The following is a 27,829-nucleotide window of genomic DNA, read 5'->3' as shown; positions in this document are numbered from 1 at the left end:
CCTGGACTTACTATCAAGTGGTAGTAGGGATTTTTGGTGCTTTACAAAAAAAAAACCCAGTGGCCCTGTAGGCAAGCTAAACTTTCCTAGTTTTATAGGGAAGGAAAGCATGGTAACAATGAAATGTATGTATCAGTCACTTAGGGGGGTATTCAATCTCCCGCAGCCATCTCCCAAACTGTACATACAGTTTTGCGGGATGAGAAATTCCAGCCCTTGCTCTACGCATGGTGCAACGTTTACTATTAAAAGAGAATCTCTGGGGAATGATACTGTGGGCAGTATTCAATGTGGGGGGAGAGCTGTGACAGGGAGCAGTGCTGCTTGCCCGGTCAGTATTCAACTGACCTCCCTGCATACGTTATGTCCCCCTCGCTAGCTTTTTGGAGTAAGGGGGAAACTGCGTATGCGGCTGCTAAAACGAGACTTGTGGCTAAATGCAGCGAGCCTCACTGTTTGGGGGAATCCTCACCATTATCTGATAGTGAGGATTCCCCCGGAATGTTGAAAAGGGTGAGCGGCCGGCGCGGGGGTTAAACGGCGAAGATCGCTTGTTTTCGGCGATCCTGCCATTTACCCCCCTCGCCGGCAGTATTGAATACACCTCTGTATGCACATAGAAGTCCCAAAATTTAATATCATAGACTAGCTAATTCCTTTCGAATTGGTCTTAAAAGTCAACATTAAAGAAGGACAGTTTGGGTTATTTTGGGTTACACAATACGCTGTGGTTTTGAAGCTCTTTGTACTTTTTCCCCAGTTTTGCGAAACGGGGCCTGGGAGATCGTGCATTGGGAAAAGGTAGGTGTCATTTCACAAATCAGAGTACAGGCACACTGTTTTTATAATGATGTAATTGTATACATGGCATGTTACATTTAGTATTGGACAGAACAAGAATGGTGCATCTGTGTGTTGTACTGCAAAGGGCAGTATTGGACGAGGAACACAAATCGGTTGTTGAAAAGCTGTTTTCATCTGGAGAATGTTCTAAGCTACAGTACAGTAGGCAGAATAGCAAGGAGAAGCACTGCGGTCATTGTAAACCTGCAGTTTTCTATTTCAAATACTTTGCATGCCTTTTATTACTCTCAGCAGATTCTCTCTGTCTGTATGTCAGCATTTGGCAAATTGTTTTAAATCAGAATCATTTAAGAGGCTGAACAGAAACTAAAAGGCCACCACAAATCAGAAAGAAATATCTTGAAGTCATTTCTCATGTCAGTATTGGTACAGGCCTGTACTTTCCTTTATTGCATCCGACCACAAATTGGTGGTGAAGTCTTGGAGTGTCTGTAGTGTAATTATATCCTGCTGTAGCGTAAGCAATATCACATGCGAAAAGGATAGGAGACCAGGCCTTTTTAGAGATTAAATCTAAACTTTAATCCTTTTTTGGCTGAACTGCAGATTTTATGTTCCCAAAAAAGACCACCGATCCCAATTATAGGGATCAACTGTATCAATTGTTAAGCATGGTGGTTGCGTTTGATGGTGGTTGCGTTTGACCATTTTATGCGGATAGAAAACACAAGCGGTGCCACTAAGGATGTGGCCATTGTACATTTGCTTATAGAATCCATATTTTTCACATTTGGCCATATGCCTGTTTGGTCAGGTCATTCGTCATGTCAACACTGAATGGCTTGTGTATGATCACCTTCACACTGTCTGCCGTGTTCGGTCTGCAAATACTGTAGCATTAAAACATATATATATAATATAAAGAGACTGCGCTGATCTTTTATGTAGTGTGTAAGAACTATATGATTTCATGTGAATGATGGTGAGGGATCACCATAACTTCACCGAATGTTGGAGAACAGGGAGCATAGTCTGAATCTTCAAACCATACACTTAGCTTCCTTTATAATGACAGCACAGAGAAAAAAAAGCCACATAATCTCAATTTCTACATTACGGGGCACAAAACTGTACAAACAACATTTAGTGCTGGGATCTGTGTTCTCATATGGGGGGTTATTCTTGTTCACACCATGGGGGTTATTCTGGTTCACTCCTTCTGGCAAATTCCTTCTTAGATGGACAAAACCATGTGCACTGCAGGGGGCAGATGTAAAATGTGCAGAGAGAATTAGATTTGGGTGAGTTATTTTGTTTCTGTGCAGGGAAAATACTGACTGGTTTATTTTTACACTGCAGTATAGATCTCACTTTGGAGTAAAAAGCCCACCCAAATCTAATTCTCTCTGCACAAGTAGCATCTACCCCACCTGCAGTGCACATGGTTTTGTCCATTTGAGAAGGAATTTGCCAGAAGGAGTGAACCAGAATAACCCCCATGGTGTAGTTAATAAAATCTTTCCTTGTCGGACATGTAGGTGAATGTGCTTGTACGATCGTCCATCCCCAATGGTGCCCATACCCTTGTGCGATGGTATGAAATGCAATATCGCGCTGCAATTTCCCTTGAAGCACCCCATGCAATAAATCGCATCTCAAAGTGCTGTTTTTGCATTCTATGTGCATACAATCATGCAATAAATTGCATGCCCCTTACGACCTGAAATCTGGTGATGTAATGGGGGCTGGGCTATCTCGGGGTATATAAACTGACAGAGCACACATCGCATTGGTATAAATCGCATGTGCTTTAAAAACCACATGTGATCGCATATGCGATAAATATTATGTACAGCTCATATCTTGAGACGCCAGATTCGACCAATGTGCATGTGCATCGCGTCAGGTGACATGCATTTGGCGTGCGTTCCATGAGATTTGTCACTGCTATTTTTTTAAATCGCATGATTGTACTCTATGGGCCTTATTCTGGTTCATACTCTCCCCTGCGCGTTTGCACGGGGGAGCGATGTTTTCTTTATGCGGATGTGCATACGCTGGGTACGAGTGGGCACGGCGAAATGCTTGTTTGCGCGCCCTAGCAGTGCGGGCGTGGTTGCGGTGGCGACAGGCTGCGCCCATGGGAACACCCAACATTTCTTGGATGTTCCCATTAAAACGCTAGGCGTTTCCATGGAGATTAGGCCATGACACGGGTGTCAGGGGCGGTCAGCTGACGCCAGTGGATGTCAGCTGACCTCCCGCTTACCATACATGGAGCGCGCAAAGCTAAGACACCAGGGAGTGTCTTAGTTTTGCGTGCACCTTCCAAATCATTTGATGACCATCGAATGAATTGGGTCGCCGCACCCAAGGCTGCAAATGGATATTTATGCAAAATTTAGCTGCATTGCATGTGGACCAGAATAAGATCCAATATCTCACAAGTGAGTGGGCTGCATTATCCCGTACATGTAAGTGGCAGGGTAGGCTGTGTGTGGCATACAGAGAAGCACTGTAGTACAAAGCTACCACAGAACATTGTTTCCTTTCTTCTAGTGTTACGTCACCACTTGAATTCTAGACAGTGAAGGTGTACATAGGTCAAGTACAGCTTGTCACCAAAAGTGGAAGATCTGTCAGACTATAATTTGAAAGAATAGTAGTAAAATACTTATTTCATAGGTGTCTCATGTCTTTTTTTATTTCCCTCTTTTATCTTAATAACAAATACTGCAGTGACATTTTGTTGTGTAATATTTGTATTTTAAAGCTCTGAAACGTTTAATTCAGTCATGATTTAAGTTACATGCTGGGCATAGAGGGCCAGATGTACTAAGCTTCCAAAGTGATAAAATGGAGAACGATAAACAACCAACCAATCAGCTCCTCTCTGACATTTTTCAAACACATTCTATGACATGGCAGGTAGGAGCTGATTGGCTGGCTGTTTATCACTCTCCATTTTATCACTCTTGAAGCTTAGTGCATCTGGCCACATTCAGATATCATGTCTATGGATCTGGCAAATATTTTATTGGACAGCCTGAAACCCATCAGATTTTGAGAGTTTTATCACCGTGATGGCCACGGATTATCTATGTTCCTTCCCTGGGGAGGAGACATTTTCTCTTCCTAAAAAAGGGACAGTACAGTACAAGGGAATGTCTGGCATCTGGCAGCATACACTGCCCGATGCATCTCTTACTGTAATTGCTTGGCTGCATGTCTGACAGACCCATAATTTGTTACCCATCGTGGCTACATACTAAATGATTGTAATGTTTGCCCAGCACAAGGGGGACTTAGCAAGAGAAGTTTTGGCGATTGGCATGAAATTAGATAACTAGGGTGGAGCTGAGGCGGCATCAGCAATAAAGAAGAACGGGGGGGGGGGGGGGCGGGCTACAATGTGGAGTGGCATTAAATCAAAGATGCATGAAGGGTGTAGGATTCCGGAGAGCAAACTGCATTCTGACGGTGATTGCATAGGGACACGTATATAACTAATTCTTAAGGAAATACATTAGCATGCCCACAACCTACAATTCCAGTGTATACGAGCTTCATGCCATTCATAATCCTATGCATTCTCAAATGTCCACCACATACAGTCCTGTATCTGGAGTAACTGCTTCATACTTCTCAATATGTACAGTTTATACCAGCAATGAAATTAGTCTTAAGCCACAGCAAGCGCCATGTTCAGCTAGAGATCATGGAAACCGCAAATAAGTACCTCGGCCCTATCTGTTTGTAGTTAGTTTTGGACACAGCGGTTGACAATCTAGCAGCGTGAAGCTAACACCATTACCGATAAAGGTAGAAAGAAATTCGGTACTCTTTACCTAGCACGGCGCCCATCGCGGGCATTGAATGCACTAAAAAATCGGGTGCGATGCGACCGACGCGATGCCCGCGATTTCCCATAGGGACCAATGTTAAATTTCTCAATTGACCCGATTTTACTGTTCAATGCCTCAATTGACACGATTTTTCCATAGGAATCAATGTTAAATGGCCCACAGAGGCAAAATAGCCACCCTGAAGTGTGAAATGGCCCCCACAATTGCTAACGCCACCCCACGATCAACGTGAACCCGAAGCGTGGTGAGCGCAGCGAGCCCGCGAGGGGCGGCGGTACGCGTCCTACGACCTTTTCATACCCCCACTATCCACGTCGGCGTGGAGTTGAGAATAGAATAGTGTGGCGAGCGCAGCGAGCCACCGAGCCCGAAGCGTGGCGAGCGGACGAGGATACCTGTGAAGCCCGCGAAGGGACGCGTTTACCTGTGAAGGTATCCGCGTCCCCTCGCGGGGCTCGCCACGCTTCGGGCTCGGTGGCTCGCCACACTATTCTATTCTCAACTCCATGCCGACGTGGATAGTGGGGGTATGAAAAGGTCGTAGGACGCGTACCGCCGCCCCTCGCGGGCTCGCTTCGCTCGCCACGCTTCGGGTTCACGTTGATCGTGGGGTGGCGTTAACAATTGTGGGGGCCATTTCACACTTCAGGGTGGCTATTTGACCTATGTGGCCCATTTAACATTGTTTCCTATGGAAAAATCGTGTCAATTGAGGCATTGAACAGTAAAATCGGGTCAATTGAGAAATTTAACATTGGTCCCTATGGGAAATCGCGGGCATCGCGTCGGTCGCGTCGCACCCGATTTTTAGTGCAATCAATGGCCGCGATGCCCGCAATTTTTTTACCTATGATGCCCACGATCAAAATCGTGGGCGCCGTGCTAGGTAAAGAGTACCAGAAATTCTGTTCCACTGCAATGTGACTGGATCCTAAGCCATCTGTCATATAGCTGGGACAGTGCAAGTTGGCAGGTGTGTATCGTATAGGTATCATGGAACAACCATTCTGGAACTTATCCCTTATTCCAGGAAATGTTGAGGATTCAGTAACTGAAAAAGATATTTCATAAGGGTGTGTCTTATAACGTACAATAACAAAAACAGATTACTGTGTGAATGGTTCTAATAGAAGTGCCAGGAGACGCGTTGCGCTAGAAAACTGATGGTAATGCAGTTATGTTAATGGTAGCATAGATAAATCTTTAATGTGTTCTTCTGAGTTCACTAAGTGGAAATAATTGATCTTCATTAAGACAGAGCATTGAAGCCTCGTATTTGTTTTCTCTGGTTGGTTTCACTTTTTCTGTCTTTTTCATAAAAGGGAACAGCAGGTCTTATGAATAAATAACAACGAAAAACGTGTTTGCTTGAGAATTAATTAGCACGTCTTGTATACTCACAGTACATGCATAATGCACCAATAATGTGAGTCACCTCCGTATACTATGGTCTACATATGCCTGGATTTATTCCGCATTTGGTATAAGGTTTTGCGCAACAATTAAAATGTTCCCCCAGTGCCTAACAAACCATGTTTAGTTTTAGAAGGAATGTTCCCTTTTGTACGTAAGGGACTTTTTTTTTAAATCCAGAGATTCAGGATTGAAAAACGCTCAATCCTGGGATTGACATAATGGTGGCAGTGGCAGGCAGCAGCAGAACTTCATCCTCCTCCTTCTCTGTCTCCCCCTCAGTCCTTATATATCTCGCTCCCCGCTATTGCCCCTTGCTCCTTTTACCAGTCTCCACTTGTGTACTTCCTTAGTGGGCGGGAGTTCGTGGGTGGGCTCTGCTAAAGACTGGGCGAGTGCGGCTGTTGCTGGGCTGCACACGTGACTTCTGACATCACACTGCGCACAGCTGAGGATCAGGGGCGATGTGGCAGTGACTGAGCCATCTGTTGCTCATTGCTGCCTGACATTTAAGAAAATTAACTGCCCATGCACTATCCAATCTCTAAATCCTGGGATTGGAAGGTTCAATCTCAGGATTCAAATCCTAGGGATTTTAGGCTGAAATCCCAGAAACCGGACGCTCCTGGGATTGGCCATCCGAGGGTCGACCTAGACCGTGTTGAACTAATTTCTGTGGACCCCACGATCCATACCCTCAATATTATGTGTTAGTGGCGAAACCTCGCACGGCCAAAAGCCGTGCCGCACACAGTAGTTGTTAATGGACACTATTGTGTCCATTCACACGGGGCAGCCACGCCATTCATATAGAAACCATTAAGATGCTGCAATGAGAAGCAGGAGACAACATGTATTGTAAAACAGTAAAAAGAGGAAGATATTTGAATTACTACTAGTGGTCCTGGTCTGGGAACACTCCATCCTGATGATTCATAAAGTTTAGCACAATCCTGGAGTGACTGTTCTCTAGATATGTCATACTGGGGACTTATAAGGTGCTATTCAGGTAACTGACCTTTCCAGACAGCCAGGATATGCTGGCTATATATAGCATTGGCTGCTCGTCTGTGTTGCTTCTATCAGGACAATGCTGTACAGAGTTTTGTCACTCTCCTGTAATGTAAAAAGATGTAAAAGTGTTCATTTTATAATCAATATATTGCCGAAGGAACAGTTTACTTTCAAAGTTCTAACGGTTTTACTGATTTTATTGTTGTACCTATTGTCATATACATTGTCTAGTCCTTTGATGCTGCAGTCCCTGACAAAGGGATGCGAGATTCAGTTTCCTTCTCTCAGAAATCCATGGCTTGTGTTGTCTATCTGACCCAGATCTGATTATGTATATCAGCTATCCAGATACACTTGTAAGCGCTTTTTGCCTTTTTTGTTCTTTTTATCTGTCAGAGACAGTAAATATTTTATGCATGGTACAATAGATTAAGCCTTCAGTGCATATCGAATCATTGACCTGTAGGATTTAGGAGGGCACTTAGATAGATAATAGTGTGATCTCCATGTACTGCTTGAATTTCACTTGCACAGAGGAATTTAATTTAGTTGGTGTACAAATTCCCCCCCTTCCGTTTCACTTGTATAGTTGTGGACTAGTAGAGTTCACTAAGCATTTTAGCCACCAGCTTCTCATACTCGGAAAGAAGGGGGGGAATAGGTTCTCAGACCCAACATTTCTTTATTTATTTAATAGTTTTTTAAATGAATGGAAATGGTTTTCTTATTTATGCTGCTCCAACAGCATGACCTACAGATGTATCCTTTCGCATCCTGGCTATGGCAAATCCAGTAGTCCCTTTCAGGTCCTGGGCACCTTGGCAGCACCAAGCATCTGCTTTGCTCTAAAAGGCCCTTATTCTGGTTCACTAGCAAAGTCAAATTCATTATGGAATGGGCAAAACCATGCACACTGCAGGGGGGGGTGGGGTGGCGGATGTAACGTGTACAGAGAAAGTAAAGGTCCATACACATTAGGCGACTATGCCCAGCGTGTATGGACAGCAATGATCACTATCATCACTAGGGGGAAAACTCGCTTAGTGCGTACACACTGAGCGGCTTTTCCCCTGCCTGCCACCGACGGCGGTGGGAGGACGGCTTTGCATAGTGCAGAGCTATGCAAAGCCGTCCTCAAAGCTACTCATCTGCTGGTATTACCAGCAGATGAATGGCTTTCGCGGCGATAATGGGGGAGCGCGCAGCAATGCTCACCGCTCATCGCCGGGGCATGCACACTGGGCGGCTTTGAGCTGAAAGACGCTCAAACATTCTGTTTTGAGCGACTTTCAGCTCAAAGTCCCCCAGTGTGTATGGGCCTTTAGAAAGATTTTATTTTACTGATTGCTTTTCAACTAATCTACCAAACATTGTTTTAATGATGTGTATGCAGAGGGAGTGATATGTATTGCAGCTAACTGCACATCGGTGTCAATGTGTAATTTTTGGAGAATATATGATGTTTCTTGATAGAGAAGTCATTATTTATTCTTGAAAAGCTCATGATATTCAAGTTAATTGCACCAACTTGTTCTGATAGGCATTGCCCACCATAAGCTCTTCTCTATCTGTGCTGTCCAGGATTAGAACTGTTGCATGCGTTTATTTATATTTTATGGAATGTACTGCTATTGCCTTTCCCATGCACCTGCCCAGTATTAACCAGTTGCTAGTTTCTTTCAGGTAAATGTTGGAGATATAGTTAAAATAAATGGCACAGAGTATATACCCGCTGACACTATACTTCTCTCATCAAGGTAGAGATGCCTACTGTTGCTAACACTGGAGTCTGGTTTCTCTACCCTGTTTTGACTTCCATTGTCGCAAGGAAATAAGGATAAAATCCATGCGGCTTAACAAAAAGTTGCGTTAATACTCTGCAAAAATTCAAAAAATTGAGATAAAGAGATCTCGTAGCCATTTTTTCCCCATAATTCGGTTATAGGGTAACAAAATTACCCCCTGGGCGGCAGCTAGATCATGGTTTGTCATTATTTCCTTGAAATATAATAATTCAATTCTCCCATAGGGTGATTCATGTTTTCAGAGTCTATGCTACAATTGGGTCTACAGAGTAACTGGATTAATGTAATGTGGACCTGTTCCCTACATACAATGAAGGCTGCCATGCTATCCATTCACATGTAGATAGTGGGATCACTTATGCCACATATTATTAGCTCCTAGTAAATGGTTCCTATCAAGTCCTCTTTAAATAACCCCCCCCCCCCCCCAAAAAAAAAAACGAACACTGAGTTCGTAATAGAGTGAATATTATGACCAGCACATGCATACACCTAACCAATACAGATACTGTATAATGGATGTTCTTCATTTAGCAAACCCCCCAATCTTGAACTATATGGACTGCCTCTAACACTTGCACCCCTCGTACTCTTACACTTATGACCCAATTTTAGAATAGAAAATGGAAATGTCCGACTGTATAATATAAATCTACAAATTTGATTTCCTACTTAATATTTCAATTTCTGTCTCTGTTGGTGTCTGTCTTTTTATATGTCTTCCATTGTTCCTCCACCCTGATCATGTCCGTATTGGGATACATAGGTGGCTATAGGGGAAATAGTGAAAGTGACCAATGGGGAACATCTCCCAACTGATCTCATCAGTCTGTCATCAAGGTCAGAGAACTGCTGGTGCAGACCATGCGCAAGTGGGTCCTCTATCGGCTGTAGTTCCCGAGATACGTACAAGTATTCCACTCCGAGAGCCATGCACACCTGCGCTCAGTAGGGTTGTGTCACGCTCTCTTAGGTTCCTCGCCCTGGGATGTAAATGGGCACTTTAATGACAAGGATTAGCATTTTTACTGTACTTATATATCATTTCATCTGAATTTAAAAATGTATCATAACCGTTTTGGATAGGTATGTGGTATAAATCAGACCACATGGAAATAAACAGTTTCCACAAAAACAAAATTTAAAATGTAAAGTCTAAAAAATATATATATTTTCCATTAATGCTGTTAGTACATAACGTAGAGGATCCCTTGCACAGAGCAGAAACTTGCTTTATAATGTGTAGCATGTGACCCGATAAATGCATCTTCTTTTTGGCACTCTACAATTGCATGTTAAGGCTCGGGTACTTGGCTTCTACTAATTCACACGACTGGTTATTTGCAGTCATCTACTTTTGTTCCTTTGTATTGTCTTGTGTTTCATGTATGACATTCAGCTTGAATTTCCTTTGCATTTATTTAATTTTGTTTCTAATATATGCAGTAAGAGGAAGAGAGGTATTATATTTGCTTAAGCCATTGGATAGCGCCACCCCCCCCCCCCCCCCCCCCCCCAACCCTCTTTTTTAGCATGGAACACTTTGCACGTAACCCCTTAAATGCATGATGCTTCTGAATGAAACCTAATTACCCACTTTAAGCTCATTTGATCAGCGGGTTACCATTTTTATGAAATGGAAAAACCTTGACCCAGATTGAGGTCACTTACATATATATTTTTTCCCTTCTTCAGATATTAAATCTGAAATTACAGGATAAAAAAAAAAAAATTCCTGTTACATCAGGTATCAGAGTTTTTATAAACTTTTTTAAATCAAATGTAATAATTCCCATTTTCTGCCTGGTTCCAGATTATTATATAGATTTTTTTTTTAATCTATGGACAGGCCATATGAACTATTTATCTTCCAAACTATTTTGTAAATGAATACTTTATCTTCTGCAAGCTGTAGGCGGTGTATTTATGTTCTTTCACATGAAAATTCCTGGCGTTAATTATCTTTGTTTATGCAACATCTTCTTTCTTAGTGAGCCACAAGCGATGTGCTACATTGAAACCTCAAATCTGGATGGGGAAACCAATCTAAAGATCCGTCAGGTAGGCAGAATTTAAACGATTATTATTTGATCTAAAGCTGGCCATACATCTTACAGATCGATTGTCAGATCTGGCATAGACTCTGAATATGACAGTGCTTTTTCGTGTAATATAGTAACCTAGTAATTAAGGCTGAAAAAAGACATTCGTCCATAGAGTTCAACCTATCTTGTAACTACTGACTTGAGTAAGTCATATCTATAGGGTTCCCTTAGTGGCCAAAAATGTATCCAGTTTTGATTTAAATTCATTAAATTGGATGTATTCTGATAAATTAAGCGCCTGCTGTATTCCGGGTTTTCTTTTTTTCAGGGCCTGTCTCTGACTGCAGACATGAAAGACATAGAAACACTGATGAGCTTGTCTGGCAGAATCGAATGTGAAAGCCCAAACAGGCATCTCTATGATTTCAATGGGAACATTAGGCTGGATGGACATGGGTATGTGGCAAAAATCAATCAAGCTCTTCATATTTTTTCAGGAACTTTCAGTATTACCTATGTAGGTGTTGGTGCTCCACAGTCTCCACAGTGATAGACTTTTGTATTTTAAAGAACATACAGCCACAAATGTAATTTAATATACTTCAGTACCTATTTATTACTGAGCAGAAAAGTATATATATATATATATATGTATAGTATATAGCTAGAATAATTATACTTATTAATAGAACTTTATGTTCTATTAGTCCTGTGCCTCAGTTTGCTGTGTTTCTCTAGTATAGAAGACACTGTGACTGACAGCATAGCCGCCTTGGTTTGCTGAAACACTGTGGATTAGTCAGTTCTAGATCTTAAATGTTTGTACAGCTATCGGTCTTGCCATCAGCGATCCTACTAATCTGGCCTACAGATGTGTGACCAGATTCCGCTGTCTGCAGAGAGTGCGAGCGCTAATACTTTTTAAAAGAAGTCGGTTAATGAGGGAGACATACTTGTTCAACTGGTTCTATAAAGGTCTACAATCCTATTATGTAACTAAATAGGGTTTTGCATACAGACATAGGGGGTGATTCAACTTGGAATTCGACCCGGTTCCGATGGTGGGGGCTCTGCACATGCGCCTATTTGCGATCATTCCCGATCTGCAGAGGAAATAAGTCAGTCTAGACTGACTTTTATTCCTGAAGGGGAGAGAAATCATTTGATGGTCCATGTTGACTATGTCGACATTTGGGACACAAAAGTGAAAACCGCATGTCGACCTTTTGACTGTTGACTTTTTTGTTGTTGACCTATTGCTTGTGTTGACTTTCCAACCCCAAGTTGAGGTAATTTGCACTATCACGCTCTATCAAGTGATTGGTGACGCAACACCCCCCACCCCTGTCTCCTCATGGGATCCCCCAGTAGAACAAACAAAAACCTTGGTTAGAAAGATATGATGTACACCTCAATACACACCTCTCTTTAAAAGATTTCCAGCTTTCTGAACAACCTTTAGCATATACAAAATGCAATTAATTTTCTTATGGTTAGTAATCGCTATCACCTTATTCGTTCAGACTTTTTTCTGTATTGGATATGTATTGAGTTACATGCTTATAATAACACAAATGCAGAGCTATGGTTCCTAAAGATCAACTTGTCCATGATAGGAAAATGTCTTATTAAATTACATTCAGCCCATATGCAGCAGTGGAGGTCAGACAATGTACAGGATTTAATGAAACAAATTGGAATACAATCAATGGCGCTGAAAAGGGCAGCACTTTCCTACCCAGGAGTTACCTTCCTGGAATACCAATATAAAGTAAATACAAAAAAACAGGAAAAGCGCCCACAGTTAGGGAATAATGCTTATGTTCCGACCTCAGTCTAAAGTCCCAAAGTCCTTCATTTCTTCCTCAATGGAACATATGGAAAAAAAAACACAATAGAACAAAATAATGTGTAGTCCTGTGCCTAAGTGAAATAAAAGTTCTTGGGGTTCTGGGCCACCAAATTTTTTCTTTTTTCTTTCCCGTGCTAATATATATCATTACGGGTTCACCACGTGTCATCTAATTCACAAAGGGATGTCGTACATGTATGCTTACATATAACAAGTAGTTAAGAAACACATCAAGGTATCTTTAAAACTGGGTTTTCTTACTTGTATGCTTACATTCATAAATGTGGGGATCCTCACATCAAGGTACTTTAGTCAAGGGCAAACTTCCAAATCGATTTTCACACGATTTTATTGATTAAAAAAAGTGTTTTCATGTACACATAAAAAAATTCCAAATTGATAAAAATACACATGTACTGTATACCAGTTTCTATGAATTGCTTATGACCCGTGCCTGGGAGACAACAAGATGTTATATAGCCGGGAATGCTCACCAGTTGCAAAGGTCTATGGCAAAGATCATACTCTGGATATACTAAAATGATAGCAGCACCGCACCGACATGTTTCGACCCTTAGGTCTTTTTCAAGGTGTGTTGACTTGTTATATTGTATTTACTTTATAAATGTACAGGATTTACATTTACTGGCTTTAGAACCACAATCTGAGTAAATGACTTTTGAAGGATTTAGCTTCCAAATGACTGGAGATAAGTGCTGCGCATGTGCGCGTTCTACTCTGCAGTGTCACAGCGCCCCAAACACTGCAACACGACTTAGATACTGCTGACGTGGATCTACAGTGTTGGGGTCGACACCTTTTAGGTTTGACATCGAATGGTCCAACAGATGAAAACCCGACGAGAATGGTTGACTCAAATGATTTACACGCTTTTATGTTGTTTTGGTAAGGGGCGGTTGGGTTTTAAATCTTGTATATTTAATGTTCTGTAACCTTGCAGGCTCGCTAAATTTTGGGCAAGGTGGCTGCAGGTTACTATGCACAGTAGGTGTCCACAAGTATATCAAAGTGTTAAAAAAAAAAAAAAAAACATAAAAAACTTCAAAACCTGTCAACCATCTATTAGGTAGATCCAGCGTTGGAATTCTGTCGCAACGGCACATCGCATACTTCACAGTTAATAGGATCCACCCCTATGTGTCAACAGTTTGTATCTGGTGAACATACAGTCTTGACATATTGGCATTTGGGTGCAGTAACAGGCAACGCTTTAGAAAACGGTGTTGTGATGCTTTATTAGCCCCAGAAGCGTGAATTTCCTATCCATCCTGTGTAATCTGAGGGGTGCTCAGATGACCTATGTTCACACAAAGGGACCCAATCCGGTGTCTTCAGACACAGCAGCAGACCACAAAAGCCTGCAGTGGATGGCTGTCTGCTACAGACACCTCCAGCTACAAGTGACCGCACACAAAGACACAGCGGAGAGTCCATCTCTGAATCAGCAGCAAAGTTCCTCCACATAACTGTTACAGACCAGTGATTGTGAAGTTAGTGCAGAGATCTTTATGACACCCTAAAACATTTACCTGAATAAGTATGGTGTGTGTAAAATCAGTTGTGCAAACGTTAGATAGAATTGCAGTCCTACAGGTTTTACAAGATAAAAACTATATACCCTTCCTAAGTCAGGAATGCAAACACTGTGCAGTGCCGATACTATGACATTCCTACAATCTGTCCTTCCAGCACCTACATACATAATTTCTTTACTACCAATTATTTATATAGCGCACACATATTCCGCAGCGCTTTACAGAGAATATAGTTGAACATTCACATCAGTCCCTGCCCCAGAACAATCTATATTCCCTACCACTTGCACACATATGCATTCTAGGGTTAATTTTGTTGGGAGCCAATTAGCCCACCAGTATATTTTTGTGGGAGGAAACCCACACAAGCACGGGGAGAATATACAAACTCCGCACAGTTAAGGCCATGGTGGAAATCAAACCCATGACCTCAGAGCTGTGAGGCAGTAATGCTAACCATTACACCACCGTGCTGCCCACTGCAAGCAGCTCATTTGTAGAATCAGGCTGATATTTGATTACCAAGTCACACATTAGTTTTTAATATGACATCAGTATATTTTACTGCACTTTACAATTTAAAAGTTTTGTATATAAAGATATTTTTATTGAATGTTAAAAAAAAAAATCATTCATATTCTGAGAATATTCAACAAGGTGATTGGCTACATTCTGTTGCATATTGGATCAAGTGAACAAATTGGCCGCTTCTACTTTGTGTTAAGATACATGTCAAATCAGAGTTCTTGAACTCTGGCTACTGCTATCAGTTCAGATTACCTGCACTTCACATGAAGGAAGCTGATGAATGTATTAATGTACCACCATTGGTGAGACTACTGGCATTGTGCTGGGAGTAATGAGATCATTGCCAGTATGCAAGGTGGTAGGTAATGCACTAAATATCACCCAGTGTGTCTGATTGATTCAGAGATGGAAGCAGATCACACAGCTGCTGTGTCTTTGAATTCATCAACTGTGCACAAATATGCTAATGCCGCAGGAGGTGTCTTTTGTACATAGACGCCACCCACTAGTTACTATGATCCGGTGCTTAATAAGGTTATTCAGTATGGCTTGGAAATCCATGCTATTGAAGCTGTGCTCAAGGACGCAGCCACTGGCTTAAGCATGCCCAGAAAATAGGGCTGACACGCCGCCATTTTATGTGACGCTGCCTTTCGCCATCCCCAAATGCCAGCAGCATGCCAATTATGCTTTGACATTTGGGGCACTGTGAGCAACATCGCAGCCCTGAATCTGCAGATCTTAAACCAACTAAGACTTACATAAACATTGGGTTTGTATATATCTCTGAACTAGGGGAGAAATCGCAAAACCTTATTCACTAGTTTAGGCCAACTTCTTCCATTGCTCAGTAGTCGAGTTCTGGTGCTGCTATCATTCAGTGAGTCAGCATGGGCACTCTGCCTGGTCTGCGGCTAGGCTGGCCTTCTCTTCCCTTGCACATCAATGGGCCTTGTCGAAATATGACCTTGTTGTAACTTTCCTTGGACCATTTTTGGTAGGCACTAATCACTGCATACCAGTAACATCCCACAAGACCTGCCACTGTGGAGAGGTGCTCTGACCCAACTCCTTACAATTGTTGCCTAATATATCCCACTTATGGAGGTCAATCCTGTGCCATTTTTTACACCCCCCCCCCCCCAGATTCGGATAGAAAAACTCTCAATTCCTATATTCCCTGGGACTGGCATCTGGCTGCCGCACCACGTTGGGAACTGCTGTGACACGTAATCAGGCGGGGGTGACTGGGCAAGGCTGAAGACTGGGTTGCCAGACATCACCAGAGCTGAGTACTTTTGGTGCTCGGTGCTGCTCAGCAAAATAAGTCTAATGCGCATTTTGATCCCGAAAACCCAGCAATTTTTGCCATAATTTGCGTGATCCTGCTAATCCTGGGATTGGCATCCCAAATCCCACCTCTTTGCAGGTGCCATTGCCACAAGATAATCTGTGTTAATTACTTCACCGGTCAGTGATTTTAATATTCTATTACTGATTGGTGTATATTCTGCCATAGACATGGATATGATTCCATCGGATTGATATGAGACTCACTTGTAGAACGTAAATACCTTGGGTTTATCACTCTTCAGGTGCCCACAGACGCATCAATTATCGAATGCGTTTTGTACTTTTTAAGCACAAATTGCATCTTATGTACAATTATTGGATGGTGTTTATGGGCTTGTGCGATGCGCGTTCCCGGGAGCCCGATATTGTATGTCTAAAAAAGTACGTGCTGCACGTACTTTTTAGACTACATCTGAAATTTAACATTACAATAATGGTTTCATACAATCACATTGCATGCATCCAAGTGCTCATTGCATAGCAAGCTGGAAGAAAAATTGTATAGAACCATTGTACAGACAAAAACGCATAGCACAGTACAATTGTAGCGTCTGTGGGCACCTTTCCTTATTTCAAAGGTCATTAAACCCTATCGGTCTGTTTCTGAGTTAGGATCTGTGTCAGAACCATAGGCCTATTTCAAGACTTGCTCCTTGGGATGCGAATTCGTGGCCCAAGCGAAGGAAATGACCCATGGCACTCAGTTCGCATGCGCGAGCCATCCAACCGAAGACAGCTAGTGAAGGCTAATCTCTGCTCGCTGCTCGCAGGGTGATTGAAACCCTACGGGCATTTGGGGTCGCACCACCTGCATTTTCTGGGAGTCCCTTAGAAACTGCAGGTGTTCCCCAGCCATTGGGAGGGAGGGCCGCTGATGACGTCCTTCTCCGCAAAGGCCTTTGCAGAGCCAGTCCTGGCTGCGAGCAAGGGGAAAATCCATTCGATGTTGAATGATTTTCTCCCGTGTGCACATCTGCATATGAGTTCGCAGCTGTGCACAATGGGGCATGGAGTGTGTTCGACGAAGTGGCATTTACCTGCTTGCAGGGCTCTGAACACTCGCAGCCTAGTGGGTAGGTCTGAATCGGGCCCCATGTATCGGCCGATAGGTCTTGTAGTATGTACCAAGTAATCACCTTTTATTTCTGCTCTGAACGCTGTGCAACACCATTTTTTGCTTTCAGGTCCTGTAATTTGTTGTATTTTTGGTCTAAAAACCTTTGTGGGAGACACATGATTGGTTTTTGCATGAATGGTCCCTGAGTGGTCTTCTGTGCACTTTGCTGCTTACATTCCCCTCCCCCAACATCTGTTCCTCCCATACCCTGCACACTGTACCTCTCTAACCATGGCTGACTTCAGTACAGAAGGGCAGTGTATTATATAGGATTTCTTAAAAAAAAAAAAAAAATCATTAGGCGAATCACATGAGAATGTTTCCTTTTTAAATTGGTTAAATTGTCCATATCATGTGATTACTTGGTCACTTGTTTCCTTCTGAAAGGGACTTCTTTCTCAAATGTCCTCATGCAGTAAGAATTCAGGAATTTGTTACACATGGCCTTTACTATAGGAACAGGAATTTGTTACACATGGCCTTTACTATAGGAACAGGAATTTGTTACACATGGCCTTTACTATAGGAACATGCTATATAATAACCATGTTACTGGATATGGGAATTTGCTGTATGATCTCTGTACTAGTTTATTATAGCACATAACAATATTCCCCCTCTTCCATTGAACCTGGGTTTTTGCCCAGGAATGCAAATCAACCCAGGGTTATTGTCAGTGGAAACCGCTCCCTCAATAAAAATGGGTTGAGTTGACCTGGCAATCCTTGCTTGGTAGCTAAAAGGGTTTTCCTGTAAAGGACCTGGGTGAGCTGCCATGTAAACTGGTTTTAAGCATGGGGAGAGAAAGATTTCCTGGTGATCTCTCCAAGCCCTGGAAGAAGAGAGACTGCACCTGTCTGCAGTGTGAACAGCCCCAAACCAAGAACCTGGTCAGAGACGCTGTAGGAATGGGCTCTGACCCGGATTGGAAGTTTCCAAATCTCAGATCAGACCTGGGACTTTGGTGGAAAAGAGGTATAAGACTATATGGTTGTAAACCAATGCTTAAACTTAACTTTTTTCTCTTTTTTTTTTTTTTTTTTTACACAACAGGTATAGAAATTTGTGATGTCACTCACTCCCTCTGCTGGTCAGAGATTGATATTTTTTTTTTTGTGATTTAATGCCTAAAAATGTACATTACTTTGTCTCCTAAAATAAGTCATCTTGGCAGTTTATTGTTACTTTTTCTAACTTTCTTGCATAATCAGATATGCTCACTTATTGGTTGTTATCCTTTTATCTTACATATATTGGACCAAATTCCACACTCTGTATTGATGAAAGTGGAAAGAGTACACACTCTACATAATATTTAGTGTAGTTTTGCAAGCTGTTACCATACAACTGTTATGGTGTGTACACATGGTACAATCCAGCATGAGATCTTGACTATATAGTCAAAATCGCATGCAGATCATAAGCAGATCGCAAAGGTTGTTTACCTTGCGATCCCAATGCGCGCTCCCGAGACAGCACAAATCGAAACCCAGATAGACAGGGCACCAATGACTATATAGTGCAAATCTAAAGCAGATAGCATGAATTGTATGTAAATAGCACATAAGTTAGCAAATAGCACAGGAATCTCACCGTGTGTACACACCATTACAGTTTTGATAGTAGAAATCTGTTAATTTTTTCTGATTGTTTCCACAAATCAGTCAGAGGGCTCAGCCAGACCACTGTACTGTACCATATAGAAACCATAAACGGTACTCATTATTATCCCTTTTAATTGTCATGATTTATTTTTTTATTATTAACTAAGGGAAATTTGTACAGGCTTACAGTATTTGTGGTTTTTACATTTATAGGAAGACAACTTAACATTTAAGTATTATAAGTTGAAACCTGAAATAGGGGGTATCCTCTGGTTTTCTAGAGCAATTACCTACACCAATACAGAAGTACAGTAATCCTTTACATGTACTTGCTGTCCTTTGGCAGTGGGTTATGAATACACATTACTGTCCGTATACCAACCAGATAAAGTGCTGATTTTTAACCTGTTTGATGGGACACCTTGCACGTTACCAGGCTGATGGTGTCAGAAGAGTTCAGTTATTGCCGTAGAATTGTCTTCTAAAGTAAAGAGATTGTGCTGTGGGAAATCTAGGTTTTTGTTTTGTGTTTGGAAATAGCACTGTATATTTTTGATGGCCTTAGGTGCATCTTATTACCAAATTTTAAGATCGGTGTGGTGAAAAAGGAAAAAAAGCAGGTCAGCAGATGTAACACAAAATAAACCGTTATTGAAGGCCTTATAGCCTCTAAAGTATTATTGTTATCGTTAATTTCTTAATAATCTAGTGAACATGTCCATTTAGCCATATCAATAAACCAACTAATCTATACTAGAATAGTGAAAGGTTTGCTATGGTTTAGACCAGGCATGGCCAAACTGTGGCCCTCCAGCTGTTGTGAAACTACACATCCCAGTATGCCTTGCCATAGTTTTAGCATTCCCTAATAGCAAAACTGTGGCAAGGCATGATGGGACTTGTAGTTTCACAACAGCTGGAGGGCCAGAGTTTAGCCATGCCTGGTAGACATTAGCGCTATTAATGCCATGCTAAATTAGCCTTGATTTTTCTTGAAGCCATTATAGTATTAGCATGAAGCTATAAAGACAAAGTATGGAGCAGTTTCAATTTAGTCATAGAACTTCCCACCATTTAACTCCCAGAGCTATGCCATTACCAGTTTCCACACATGGTACGGCCACGGCTAACCCAAAGTTCCCAGACCTATGGAGTTACACTGTATGGTAGGCCCCAGAGTGTGCACTTATCCCAGGTTAGGAGAAGCAGGGGGAATAGCTGCATGAAGTGCACCCTCCTGGCTTACTGGGCAGAGTATCGGCAGTGATGGAATAACTCAGTGCAGAGTTGCTGCCACATGGTAAGCATCATGGCGAATTCTATCTTCCCCAAAATTTGAAAACCATAGTGACAAAATGCCAGAAAATTTGCTCTTATTGGTAAACAGGGATTATGATGTATGTTTTCTAGTACGGTTAATCCAAGCAAATCAATTAATGGTGGTTGTGAGCAACGCTATCCCTTTTTTATGCAGTCTTTTATATGTCCCCTGTTCTTTTCTATGTTCTTAAAACCTCTCCACTTTCAGACGGTCGGCTTAAAAATGGATGTTATTTCTTGTTCCACTAATATGAATGAAAGAGTCAGGTAGTCACCCAGAGAAAGTTGTTTGTTTGTTTTGTTTTTTTCACAAGGGAAATTTAATGAAGGGATTACTCATGTTCCATTGCCAAAAGGTCAGGAGATAGCCTAGATATGGATGATCAGTCATCCAGGAATCTATAAATAATGCATTGGCATTGTCTAATGAGACTGAACCTAGCACGTCAGGCTCTTGTGAAATATAAGCATGCCGTAGTGGTTGAAACCCCCACACGTTTTGTTGGCACCTCGTCTAGTGGTGCTGTCATCGTGATTGTTTCTAAACTGCACTCTGGGCTTTTAACTTGTGGTTGCTGCATACTTTGACCTTGGCTGCATTAAATGACTATATATCCTTAGCAGGAGGTAAATGTAATCGCATGCAAACTGCAGGCATCGGCAGGTCCGTGCGAGTCTTCCCAACGTTTTAAAGTAGTTATCATTAAAACGACAAAACCAATCCAGCTATTACATTTCCTCCCCATGTGGGTGATTATGTGTCCTGCCAGCCCAACTGATGGACCTTTTCTTGGTCATTGTTATATACAAGGATTCTCTGTCTCCAATTGCCACAAGTGCAGATAGTACCAGCAGCTACACTTGCTACATTTTGCATCCATAAGTCTTCATGTTTATGGTCCTACCAGTTACTGGTTTTCAGCACGTAGCATCAGTAATCATATGGGAACTTATACCAACCCCATGCTGGGAGCAGATTTTCTGCACGCCTCAGACTAGCACAGAAAACTGGCTACACACCCATGACACTCCCAACGATATTCCCGTGAGATGGAACTTGTATGTGCGTTCACCACATAGCTGCACAGAAAAGACCCATCAGAGTGCACATACATGGTGCTGCACATGCGCAGTATATAGTTGTTTTTTTTGGCGGAGAGTGCTTCTGACTCTAGTTAGGATCAAGCCGTTTTCTTATCAAGATTATAACTGCGACATAAAGTTCAGATTGTACATCTAGATGTTCATAATACAATCTGCAATTTGTGACAATTTGTGGGCTTATTTAGATTCTGTATGCAGTTAGTCTATAGCCTTATAACATGGGCGTATCCATCACTCATTGGGTGCATGACTTTATCAGCTACAGTAGCTGAAAATACTGATTACGTTTTCATGGTGTGGAGCTTCTTTTAAATGGGTGTCTTACTAAGGACACTGACTGAAGAACAACGGCACATACACTGCACATACGCCAAAACACATGTTATCGGCCACATTTTTATTGCTACCAGCATTTGCCTATTACTGAAAAAATCTCCTCAAGATTATAACATATATGCAAAATAGTAACACCCCCCCCCCCCCCACTCACACACACACACACACATACACACACACACCCCCTCAGATTTGTATCCTCTTTCTTGATTTGGGCACTTGAATCCATTATTGGTGCATACATACTGCACTGTATGTGCAGCATTGTGAAATATCGAACACCAACAGTAGTAAACAATCTGTCTCTGAATGGAGATTGTGCAGATAATTCATGTCATTGCCCTGACGGCCTGTTCAGGTGGAATCCATTACATAATTCTTCTCCATTAGCGTTCTACAGTAAACACGTGATCCCTTCTTGACGGCCTTTTTTACTTGGGGGTTTTTACTAGGCGTCTGTGCCATCTGTCTCTACCATCCTGAGACATATTATCCAAAGTGTAACTGATACTGTGGATATCAAACAATGGTTGTTTCTGAGCTAAATATTCTTATTTATTAACAGATATAGCTGCGGTCATTGTTGCTGCGCCACGGCTGCTTGATGTCGCATGTGGCGATAGGCACATCAATAATGAGCGCAGCTACGTGTGGGAGTATGTATGCGATTAGCACATCAATGAGTGTGGCTACGTGTGTGTGTGTGTATATGTGTGTATATATATATATATGTCCAAGGAACGGATGGCACTCTGCTTCAACAATAATAAAGTAGGTGACACAAAGTGTGTGGTCACACACCTTGTGTCGCCTACTTTATTATTGTTGAAGCAGAGTGCCATCCGTTCCTTGGACTTATATGTATTTTTCTTTTGGAGAGGCACCTGCACCGTTGGTTCATTTCTGGAGTGCCAGTCAGTGGGATTTATATATATATATATGTGTGTGTGTGTGTGTGTGTGTGTGTGTGTGTAAGGGAGAGCGATATCATCCTTCACATTTACACCATCTGTGATGTCTGCTTCTTCTAGTACTGTCCCGCTCGGTCCAGACCACATTCTTCTGAGAGGAGCTCAGCTGAGGAACACTCAGTGGGTGCATGGAATAGTTGTCTACACAGGTCACGACACAAAGCTCATGCAGGTAGTAGATTTTATTGTCATCATTTTCACATGGAACTCTTACTCATTCTTGTTCATTCAGCCCAAATTTTCTCGAATGCTCACTTTCAGCTTCTGATGGTAATGTGGACGGGTGCCGGATTACTGGCTGACAGGGATCCTGATGGTCAGTAACCCGATGTGGGAATCCTGACTGCTGGTGCTCCGCTAGGGAGGATCCCAACCCACAGGGGCTATTCTCCCTTGTGGGGACCACGACCCCCATGGAGGGAGAATAGAACCTGTGGTGAGCCACCGTGCACGCAGCGTGGCGAGTGCAGCGCGCCCGCAAAGGGCTTCTTTGCAAACCCCCCCCCCCCCCTGTCGGAGCACCCGCAGTCAGGATTCCAACGTCGGGATACGGCCCGTCGGGATCCCAACTGCCGGACCGCCATACCACACCCATGTAGACAATGTAGAACATATATATTTAGCAGTTTGCAAATTCCTGGACCTTCCCCCTAAAAGTAAAACAGGAAAAGAAGGGATGGTTTTGTGGAATTCAGTGTGTTTTTTCTCGGTTAACCCTTCATACTCCAAGTGAAATAAACCTATGGATTCCAGTATGTAACCAAATGAATTTCCCAAGAGTGCAAAATAAAATTTGCTTATTTGAACTAGGAAATCTGAAGTTCCTCACATAGCTAACACAACAAAGGGTAACAATTCCTCTATAATGTGTCCTTCTTTATAGGCCCCTATAATGTATAGCGTAAGGTACAAGTGCTCCTAATAGTAGGCCAATAACAACTTCTCTTTTCTTCATGCAAAGAATTCGACGAGACCTCCGCTGAAGCTGTCCAATGTGGAACGGATAACCAACATGCAGATCCTGCTGCTGTTCGGCACTCTCATCGCCATTTCCTTGGTCTGCTCCGTTGGATCTTCTATATGGAACTTACGCCATGAGGAGAAGGACTGGTATCTCAATCTGAATTGTAAGAGCAGGTTGACGTTTTATGAACAAATGCAGTAATTGTATTTTTTGACCAGAATTATTATCATGTGTTTGTTTATAAAGGCTGTAACAGTGGTTTGCTTTTTATTTGCTGTAGACTTCCATCTCCATTAATTAACTATAGCTGGAGAACAGTGTAGCATCTGAACTTCATAACATTAAAGCCCTGCACACACAGGGCAGTCCAGCTCTCTTGCTGAGTGGCGGGCTTAAGCATAATTGCTTATAGGCAAAGCCACGCTTTCTAGCAGAAAGGGCAGTGCAAGCACTATCTTTCCCTGCGGGTGATGGAGACGCGCAGGACCGTGCATCGCCGTCGCCCGGGGCTATACACACAAAGCGATTATTTCTCCAATTCTAAGCGATCTAGTCAGATATGCCCCAATAGAGGTCTACGTATTAAGAATTGGAGAGAGACACTCGGAATCTATTTAGCACATTCTCTAGAAAATGATAGCATCTCATTGGTTTACAATCAGAAGTCCACTATGAATCATCAAAAAAAACATGCGAGTATGAGGTCTCAGAACCCACTGGTGTTGGAGTTTTAGATAAGGATATCCTTACAGGACCACACTGACCTTTGGAGGTGGTCCCTACACTTCCCCAACCGAACTCTTTCTCATGGAAAATTGTTGACCTGGGATCTAGTCCTAATATGTAAATAAATGTATCTTTAATTCAGGTTACTCCTGATGCATCTCGTATGGTATTCTCATAGACATATACTGGGAAATAATCCCTATGTTCACGTACAGTACCAGTTTCTTTACACCGTATTCCTCATCACAATCGATGATAATACCACAGGTTCTTCATAAAGAATTTACATCCAAACATTAGGTCCAAACAGGTAAAAAAAAATGGATAAAAAAGCAGAATACAACAGGAGTATTGGGATTCCACAGTTACGGCTTATAAGGCTGATTTCCCTCTCACCCAGACTGAGCTGGAGCAGAGCGCCAAATGTACCCAATGCTAGGGGTAAGTGTAAGTCACTCCTGTAGAAAGCCCCTCTCATCACCAACTTACACATAGCTGGTATAAGTAATATTGAGTACAATAGGAGTACTCTAATAAATGGTCGCAGCTCTTATGAAGTGGGCTAAACAGGTTTGCAGCACAGGTGTTTTCCTGTAAGGCGAAGTCAGAGAATGTAATACGGGTCTAACTAGTAAGAGTATGGTACTGGTAAGCTGTAGCTGCATGGTATCCGGACAACGGGTAGACAGCAAAAAGGTTGACAACCATTAGGTCGACATTCATTAAGATCGACTTGCAAAAACAGTCGACATATAATTAGGTTGACACACGTATTAGGTCGACATGGAGAATGTTGACAGTCAAAAGGTAAACATGGTGTTTTTCACTTTTTTCGGAGTCTACAGTTGCCGACAGGTGGTATTTCTTGCCCTACCATCCACTAGGGTGTGGTGGGAGAATAAAATAGTGTGGCAAGCGTAGCGGGGCGCCGTACTCTAAGCATGGCGAGCGGACGCGGTGCTACGTTTTAGTGTCCATGTTGACTGTGTTGACATTTGGAACAAAAAAATTGGAAAACTCCATGTCGACCTTTTGACTTTCGACCTTCCCCTTGTCGACCTAATGCTTGTGTCGACCTAATTGCATGTCGACCTAATGCGTGTGTCGACCTATTGGTTGTCAACCTTTTTGCCATCTATCCGTAGTCCCACACCCAGCTGCACAGATGTAGAAACATTGCAGCGTACGGTATGGCAGATTGTTCTGTACGTGTTTGGCAGTAATTGTACCATATGCTTTTTCTGTCATCACTGCACAGATGGTGGAGCTAACAACTTTGGACTGAATTTTTTAACGTTCATCATTCTCTTCAACAATCTCATACCCATCAGTTTGCTGGTGACTCTGGAAGTGGTGAAGTTTATACAAGCGTACTTCATAAACTGGGTAAGTGTTTCAGCAATGTCTTCCCTTTCCCTGGCAGTGGTCTGTGTACTATTGGCGTTATGTATTTATACACATGACCTTACCTGGGTATAATTGTCCCAGATACACAAGAGGTTTGCTGGAAATCACAGTGGTACAGATGTATCCTCGTTCACGGGAGACTCAATACGCCATGCGGGCCTGGGGGTTAGTGAGCTGCCAGGTCCTGTACAACTGGTGCCTTTTCTTGATGAAAACACATCCTAGTGCCAATGAAGGGCAACTAGGACGCACAAGGAGAAACCTTTATGTGAAAATAGGGCCCATTCTTGAGGTTAGTTTCTTCACATAAAGGAAGAGGCGTGAAGACTTGTGAAGCCTGTGAAAGGGATAAAGTGGGCTTATCCATTAAAGAAACCCCTGATGTGAACATAGGGCATTGGGGCAGATGTATTAAGCCTGGAGAATAGATAAAGTGGAGATAAATTGAAAGGAGATAAAGCACCAGCCAATCAACTCCCAACTGTCATTTTCAAACACAGTTCATTGGCTGGTGCTTTATCTCTTTTCACTCTATCTCCACTTTATCTTTTCTCCAGGCTTAATACATCTGCCCCAATGTTACAAGGTCAGTTCGGTTTCTTAGGGAGCTGAACTGACACTTGAAGAGATTGTGGGACCAAATCCACCCTAAACGACATGGAGGCTGTGATTAAAGCTGTAGATAATGTTGAGATTTGTGGACAGCACCATTTGATGTCCTTCATTTGTTGTCTAGGCTTGTATATTGTGTGTGAACGTGTTTGTATATGGAGCGCAACAGAACTTGTATTGGTTAAAGCTGGGGCTGCTGCATTGTAGCACATTGAGAGATGCAGAGACTCGGGGTATGCAGTCTGCCGCCGCTATTTCTTACGTGGGAAATAGCGGCGGCTCCTTATTCAATGATGTCTTTAGCCACACCATTGAAGCAGGATCACGGCAGAACGGGCCCGTCAGCCGATCTACAGCCGTGGATTGGCGCGATCCCGGCCGTAGATCGCCAATCCACGTCCATTTTCGCGGCCACGCCTCTTTGCACCGATCGGCAGGGGGGACTTTGAGTCCCGTCTATCGTTCTGCAGTCGATCAGACCGGACAGGATCACGGCTGATGGGAGGGATCGACAGCCGTGATCCTGGATTGCATACCCCCCTAAGTCTCACACACACACACACACACACACATGCAATTGACACATCAGCACAATCTTCTTGTGTGCTGTAGTCGCATTTTTCCATTTTCGGCAAAGAAAGATGCCCATCCAACATGGCCCCTCCTGCTTGGGTCAAAGTGCTCAATGTATACCCATTAATAATTCATCCAATGTATCCCAATAGTACCTTAAGTGGAGAATTTGCGTTAGAGTTTTTTTGCTGCATAAGAAAACAGGTGTTATGGCTTCTGTATAGCCACAGAGGTTAATATCATATACAGTAGGTAACTTGTTACTCCCTCACCCTTTTTCTTCCCATCAGGATGTAGACATGCACTACGAACCAACAGACACCTCCGCCATAGCCAGAACATCTAACCTCAATGAGGAATTAGGACAGGTGAGTTCTAGGAAAGGAAGACCCCTTGTGAGCTTGTTTTCTCTGTCCATGTCATCACCAGTTAAATACTGTACTGCCTTTATGGAAATCTTGTCTAAAAGACGGTTACTTTTTCAATTGCGTGCATATATGTGTCATATAGATCAGTTGTGTAGCATGTAATAGTTCATATTTACATGGAATGCATGTTTTGTGTGACTTAGGTAAAATACATATTTTCGGATAAAACCGGGACCCTGACCTGCAACGTTATGCAGTTTAAGAAGTGCAGTATAGCAGGAAATGCCTATGGGTAAGTACATATTATTGTAAAATGGGTGAGAGTTTGTGGAAGAGCTTATCATGTTTTATGGGTTTTCTTTTATTCTGAATACATTAGTTGAATGCAAAAGAAAAAGCAGGAAAATGGCATTTCTGGGTTACAATTGCCATTGTAAAATGGGCGTCTGTCTTCTGTGAATGCAGGAAGTGCATTGCAAACACTGACTAAC

The 27,829-nt window shown here is 42.4% G+C and overlaps 1 protein-coding gene across 5 annotated transcripts in view; it reads left to right on the top strand.

Moving 5' to 3' along the window:
- ATP8A1 (ATPase phospholipid transporting 8A1) overlaps window positions 1-27,829 on the top strand; it is a 203,316-nt gene that overhangs the window by 82,606 nt on the left and 92,881 nt on the right. For 3 of the 5 annotated variants that reach the window (XM_083166374.1, XM_083166163.1, XM_083166229.1), the window contains exons 7-15: window positions 761-801; window positions 9,669-9,742; window positions 10,894-10,963; window positions 11,276-11,403; window positions 22,749-22,860; window positions 23,650-23,815; window positions 25,637-25,764; window positions 27,261-27,338; window positions 27,542-27,630. In XM_083166374.1, the coding sequence (XP_083022500.1) occupies window positions 761-801; window positions 9,669-9,742; window positions 10,894-10,963; window positions 11,276-11,403; window positions 22,749-22,860; window positions 23,650-23,815; window positions 25,637-25,764; window positions 27,261-27,338; window positions 27,542-27,630 (886 nt within the window). Of the gene's footprint in view, window positions 1-760; window positions 802-8,780; window positions 8,855-9,668; window positions 9,743-10,893; window positions 10,964-11,275; window positions 11,404-22,748; window positions 22,861-23,649; window positions 23,816-25,636; window positions 25,765-27,260; window positions 27,339-27,541; window positions 27,631-27,829 lie in introns of all 5 variants that reach the window. The other 2 variants (XM_083166445.1, XM_083166302.1) reach the window with 1 other exon arrangement.

Source organism: Crinia signifera, chromosome 1 (genome assembly GCF_055691185.1).
Source record: "Crinia signifera chromosome 1, ASM5569118v1, whole genome shotgun sequence".
Taxonomy (NCBI): domain Eukaryota; kingdom Metazoa; phylum Chordata; class Amphibia; order Anura; family Myobatrachidae; genus Crinia; species Crinia signifera.
Note: the sequence above shows the minus strand (reverse complement) of the source record. Positions and strands in the feature narration are given on the sequence as shown.